The sequence below is a fragment of the Diadema setosum genome, chromosome 2 (assembly GCF_964275005.1).
Source record: "Diadema setosum chromosome 2, eeDiaSeto1, whole genome shotgun sequence".
Taxonomy (NCBI): Eukaryota; Metazoa; Echinodermata; class Echinoidea; order Diadematoida; family Diadematidae; genus Diadema; species Diadema setosum.
The window spans coordinates 41,717,559-41,724,356 of record NC_092686.1 but is presented as its reverse complement, the minus strand read 5'-3'; the positions used below and the strand labels follow the sequence as shown (position 1 = coordinate 41,724,356).

General features: G+C 37.5%; 1 protein-coding gene across 1 annotated transcript in view; it reads right to left on the bottom strand.

The window, feature by feature from the left end:
• Window positions 1–3,750: 3,750 nt before the first annotated feature.
• The window catches only part of LOC140246303 (solute carrier family 25 member 3-like), a 35,420-nt gene continuing 32,372 nt past the window's right edge, over window positions 3,751–6,798 (bottom strand). Inside the window, exon 8 of the mRNA XM_072325769.1 lies at window positions 3,751–5,034. Within this exon, the coding sequence (XP_072181870.1) occupies window positions 4,871–5,034 (164 nt within the window). The 3' untranslated portion in view covers window positions 3,751–4,870. The remainder of the gene's footprint in view (window positions 5,035–6,798) is intronic.

The window sequence follows — 6,798 nt, the reverse complement described above, 5'->3', positions numbered from 1 at the left end:
TATATATGCTTGTACCGATGGGCAGTGATTATCTAGGGAAGTTGGGGGTCATGGGTCAAAGGTCAGGGGTCAAAGGTCAAGGTCAACTCCTCAAAATATAACTACTTTCCTTATATTTATGCAGTGCCTGAAGGATTTTTTTTAAACTTGATGTATGCATGTATAACCCAATATATATTCTGTGGGAAGTTTCTTGCCAAAAGGTCAAAGGTCAAAAGGTCAAAGGTCAAGTGAAAGTGCTAAATTGCACTTTTTCCTCCATATCTCAAAAATAACTCAAGGTATTGTCATGAAACTTACATATTTATGCATGTTCTACCTAACAGTGATTCTCTTTGGAACTGTGGGGTCAAAGGTCAAAGGCCAGGTTTCGATAATACTATTTTACCATTTGATACTGAAATTATACTTTTTCTCAATACCTTGAAAATTACTCAATGCATAAACTTGTAAAAGGGTCAAAAGTCAAGTGAAAATCATCAGTTCCCCCAAATACCTGCACTCTTGATGTTTTAATCATTCATCCAATTGAACCTAGTTCTAGGAAAGTGAACATTCAGCACATTTGTGGCAAACCTGTCATTTTAATATTTTGCCAACTGTGTGAAACTGTCATAACACATTGTCAAGACATTGTACTATAGACCTATTAGGAGAACCATGTATTATGGCGGAGGCATACACCAGTCGCCGTAGCGACATTTCTAGTTTACAACCTATTACATGTTGTCAGGGTTTGTCGCATTCATCCTGTTTTAGTACGGCATACAAGATTCCTCATTAGCACCGGGACTGCCTTGGCAATTTTTTGACAGTTTAAAAATCTGACACGGCCTGCACGGCAATCGTGGCCTGTCCTGTTTGCCTGTCCATTCTCACCGTGTTGTCCCACGCTCATCCCGTTGTGTCCATAGTGGCCTGAAACATGACTGCCATGGCTGCTGGGAACATGCTGTAAATGCGGCAGTAGAGAAGTACCACAGAACTTAACAAAATATTATTTTAAGAGCAGTTTCTCACAACGGATTACCTTATGGTAGGCATGTAGTCATCAAGTGGTTATCATTATGCGCGTGGCAGTTCCAATGGCAACAATTTAACTTCTCACAGCAGATGGGTTAGAGCAAATGTGTATGTAACTATGGCAATTTGCAGTAGCAAATGAAATGTCTTCATAACGTGGGTCCCTAGGTTTTCAGCCACTTTTTGTTCTACATCCCAGGTTTCCTTTCATAAGAGGTGTTAGAATAGCAGTTTTTGGTGGGAAGCAGGATTTTTGTCATTACAATGATACTTGTCATTGCGGCAAGAGTTGCTATCATATTATCAATTTTCTATGAAATGGAGTCCAGGGCCCCATTTCATAAAAACTTGATATGATAGCAACTCTTGCTGGAATGGCAATTGTCATGCTACATGTAATGACAAGATTCCAACTTCCTGATTGGCTGTTGCTATTGGAAGTTGCCATTCCAGCAAGAGTTGCCATTCTAACGTCTTTTATGAGATGGGGCCCAAATGTCCCAATTACAGCGATATAGAGATATCACACTGAATCACACAAAAAGGCATGTAAATAACTGTTGTGTGAGTCATTGTTGGTGCTTGTACGTAGTTGGTCTATGTCAGACATATTTTGTTGTGGCAGAATTGATAAGAGATATGGAAAAGGAAGCTGAGTCAAAACACACACTGTTCTCTCTAGATTTGAGCAGCACAGCATACATGAATGAATAATGACTGTTGGAAGACAACTCTTGATCTCACACAGCTACAGGCAAATATGTGGAATAGTAACCACAATTTCCACATGTACTAAACAGTCAAGGAGAAAGAGGTGAAGGCAAAAATATTGTACAGTAGCAGACAGTGCCAAAATATGAATCGTTTACTGTATAAGCTGTTATTTTCACGTACAGATATTTTCACAAATGAGGAAATCACGAACATTTTTGGCGAGATGTTGTTTATGCAAATTGACACCGACACTTTTATAAATGCACTATAAATTAACCGAGCACATGGTGACATTGTCGCGTGTTGTCAAATTCGCGATCCAACTGTAATTTGTGCAATTTGCGAAAATTAAACCCTGGCGAAAATGACAGCTCATACAGTAAATGACAAGTGACAAAAAACGAGCCAAAAAAATAATGTAAACAGGCACATAAACAGCTTTTTTTTTTTGGGGGGGGGGGGGGGCTTGAAATGTTGAAGACATTGAACATTCCTGGCATTTTCAAAGTTTTTTACTTTGAAGCAATTCCTGAGCAAACTATGTATTAAAAAAAGTGATAACATAAAGCAATACATGTATAGTGTATAAAAACCCAACTGCAGTCTTATTGATGCTACATAATTACAAGCATTGCAATTTACACATAATATCACTATGGGATTTTAGGATTTATGACTGCCATGTGAACAGAAGAGGATTGCCATGCAAAACTCAGGAGCAAACTATGTTCAAATTGTACTACACCTGCAGAATGCTGAGCCACACAGGAGCTTGATTCTAAGGAAAGAAAAAACACCTTGCTTGTAAAGCACTAAGAAATGATATCAAGGGTATCACAATGTGTGAATAGAGCTATCAAAGGTATGCTGGGATTACAGTATGTATTCTTGGTCGGTGGGGGTGGGTGGGGTGGGTGGGGAGGGAGGTTTACACGCAGTGAACATTCCCATTGTGGAGCACCCACACAGGTTAAGTGAATTTCCAGTCTATGGAGCTTGGTTCAGCGGACACTAGTAAATGAATGAATCAGTAAGGACTTCCTCTACTAGTCTACAGACCACAGCAGCTATGAATCAGAGTTCATCAGAAAGGTCAATCCATAAATAGCTTCAAATGAGTTTGATGTTGATAAATCGAAATTACCAGTACTTTTTGTATATGTCAATTCATTTTTTCTGATCAATCTATTTATCTGTGTCTACTGTTTCACCTTTCATTTACACTTGTATCTATATATCCATTTAGTTATTCATTCCTGTAATAATTCCTACAGGATGACCTATTCACCAGAGTAAATATTGCCTTCCATGGGGCCATGGCATAACAATACATGCGGAAAAATGTAAATCTATGTACTGAATGATTAGACTCATTCACAAGCAAGAATATTGTCTAATTACCTATTCATCCACAAATCTTTAATTGATATAATGAACTTACAGCAAATAAACAAACAAATAAATAAATAAGGGGGAAAAAAATGGGGGAAAAACAACTTGCTTTGATTCACCACGACATGCACACAAATTGATTCACCACGACATGCACACAAATCACAAATCTAAGCATTAATCCCACGCTAATCTTATTTCCCCCTCAGCGTTCAGCTCTTTATAACAAAGCAACTTTGCTTGCCCCAAAGCTAAAAATTTCTCTTTTCAACCTATGTCATTCTTTTTCTTTCTTTTTTAACAGCTTAATATTGTGTGAAATGTGTGTAGGAATTCAGTTTTGTGCATGTATTATGGAAAATATGTTTTATGTGTATTTCAGTTATGTAATTGTATTGTGTTCTATGCATGTGATTTTTAGTTCACAGACAGGCCAAAAAACAGCCATCAGGTACAATGAACTTTATCTAGAGTTCACCATGACATATATTCATCAATACACACAACAAACACACTCTCACTGATTTCAGCTCACATACACATGCACACATCAGTCAAAAGTAAAGAAGCTTCCAAATAAATGGAGATGACTAACAATAAATAAGATTCCATGAGAACCAATTGTTTCAAGTTGACTCTGGTTTATTCAATTTATGCATATTTTCAGACAGACTCCCAACACTTCCATCATTTGTTGGAGTGTGAAGTCGACACATATCAAGACAGAAACAGTTCAGAATTACTCAGGGGTATAAAGTAAACATCAACACAACTGGAGGGCCTACAATTTTTTGTTTGTGTCACTTTTGCATGAAACTGACCAAAATGTGTAAACACAGCAAACTCAAACTCAGTTGCTTCACATTCAGACAACAATCAAGTTATAATTGAAAGCTACTACATGTCCTACAAAAATATACATGTACACTCTTTGGGAAAACGTGCCTCTAGCATTTCTCAAATTTCACTTCTCTTGATATTCACTGTACACACTTATGCATACTGGGAGCATTAAAAATCTGTGAAGTATTCTATAAATAGTGATATGTCAGACATACATCATAATCAATGCTTTGACCACATCATTTATAGTCCATAGATTTCCTTTCCATTTTTTCGGCAACAAATCACGCACAAACTTCATTCACCTCTTTTGTTTGTCAACACTGGACATTTTGCATTTATTAATAATCCATGCACTGTCATAGGCTTGGATTTCATGTTTCACTGATAAAAGAATGTCTCATAATATGCATAAATATACTGCAAGATTGCTTCATCTTTAAAATGAGTCAAAATGCTCATCGTGTGAAGTAAGTGATAAATAGACTTACCGTTTATAATTCTTTACATGTCTACCTTAGCCACAAATATATATATTATCCAGTTTCTGATGTAGAACTCAATATGATACATGTGTATCACACAAATACAAAGTTCATGTACCAAGGTACATCCTTGTAAGGTACCAAGTTTGTTTCCATTACAATGCACTGACTTTAGGAATACAAAATTTGTTTTTTGTTTTGTTTTCTTTTTATCCATAATCATTATTTTCACATTCAATATTTGTGTGGCCCACAGGGAATTATCAATTGCAAGTCAGTGTTTTCAGATGGGTGTATTGCAGGATGTGAAATTCCAAGATAATTTTCATCACATATGAGAGTATGGTGTCTTTCAAGTTTCCCAAACATTTGACTGGTCACGGCATCTGTGGGCGGAGGGAGTAGTGCCAGGTTTACTGATTCTTAGCCTCCAGCTTGGCCTTCAGACTGGCTGGCATCTCAGGTGGGGGTGGGCGGGGCAGGCGGAAGAAGACCTTGACGGAGTCGTAGATGAACCACTGCAGGGCGGTCAGGGTACCGATCATGATGATACGTGGGCCGAGACCCTTCCACAGACCTGGAAAACGGGAATAAAAAATGATGAGTCAATCACAACTGCAAAGTACCATTTCAATCAAAATGGCATAATTTGCCATTTGAGCCATAAATGTCCAAACATCTCACTTCTCTTAAACTTATTATTATGTAAACTGCATGCATACAGCAGCATGAAAATGGCAAGAGGGGTAATATCTACAATTAAGAATTTGTCTCTTCTTTTCAGTACTTTCTTCTTTCTCATGGGCAAAAAGTCTTTCATCTCTCATTGTTGAGAGTTTTCCTATTTCCCCTTGGTACCTATGGAAAAAGACAAATTTATCATCACTTTCTAAAACTTATCAGATACAGTTAGCGCATGCAGGAAAAATGAATTAAAAGAAACTAGAAATGTCGCTACGGCGACTGGTGTATGCCTCCGCCATAATACATGGTTCTCCTAATAGGTCTATAGTACAATGTCTTGACAATGTGTGATGACAGTTTCACACAATTGGCAAAATATTAAAATGACAGGTTTGCCACAAATGTGCTGAATGTTCACTTTCCTAGAACTAGGTTCAATTGGATGAATGATTAAAACATCAAGAGTACTGATGATTTTCACTTGACTTTTGACCCTTTTACAAGTTTATGCATTGAGTAATTTTCAAGGTATTGAGAAAAAGTATAATTTCAGTATCAAATGGTAAAATAGTATTATCGAAACCTGGCCTTTGACCTTTGACCCCACAGTTCCAAAGAGAATCACTGTTAGGTAGAACATGCATAAATATGTAAGTTTCATGACAATACCTTGAGTTATTTTTGAGATATGGAGGAAAAAGTGCAATTTAGCACTTTCACTTGACCTTTGACCTTTTGACCTTTGACCTTTTGGCAAGAAACTTCCCACAGAATATATATTGGGTTATACATGCATACATCAAGTTTTTAAAAAATCCTTCAGGCACTGCATAAATATAAGGAAAGTAGTTATATTTTGAGGAGTTGACCTTGACCTTTGACCCCTGACCTTTGACCCATGACCCCCAACTTCCCTAGATAATCACTGCCCATCGGTACAAGCATATATACTAAGTTCCATGAAGATACCTTGAACCATTTGCGAGATATGGAGAAAAACATGAAATTTCAAATTTTTTTTCACAAAATAACCTGTGACCTTTGACCTTTGACCCTGTGACCCTAAAATCCACACAAAGTATCATCCCCCAAGGATATACCCTCATACCAAGTTTGATGCAAAACCACCACACGGTTCTTGAGATATCGACAAAAACAAAACGGGACGTACGGACGTACGGAAGTACGGACGTACGGACGTACGGAAGTACGGACGGACGGACGACCCGAAAACATAATGCCTCCGGCCACTTCGTTGGCGGAGGCATAAAAAATCAAATTCGGCAAAATGTTTAAAACTCTGGCATATCTCTCCTTTATAAGGGTTTGTAACATAATTAACAGAACTACAAAATATGAATATCAAGCAGGAAAGTTGTTACCAAGCCTCGGTACACCACATGAATGACTGACAGCATATTTTCTCTATTAGTGAACTGAATTTGATATATAGTGTGGGGATTTGCATGGTTCATTAACCAGCTGAAGACTATTGTAAAAGTGGTTAATTTCGCGCAAGTAATTCTTGCGCTCAGCTGGGTAACATGAGTTTCACATTTAATTCGCGGAATCAAGACATTAATTAGTAAAACATATGAGGAGCAACAAAGAAAAAAAAGAGGTTTTTATTTTCATGCTGGTTTCTGGGGGGCATTTC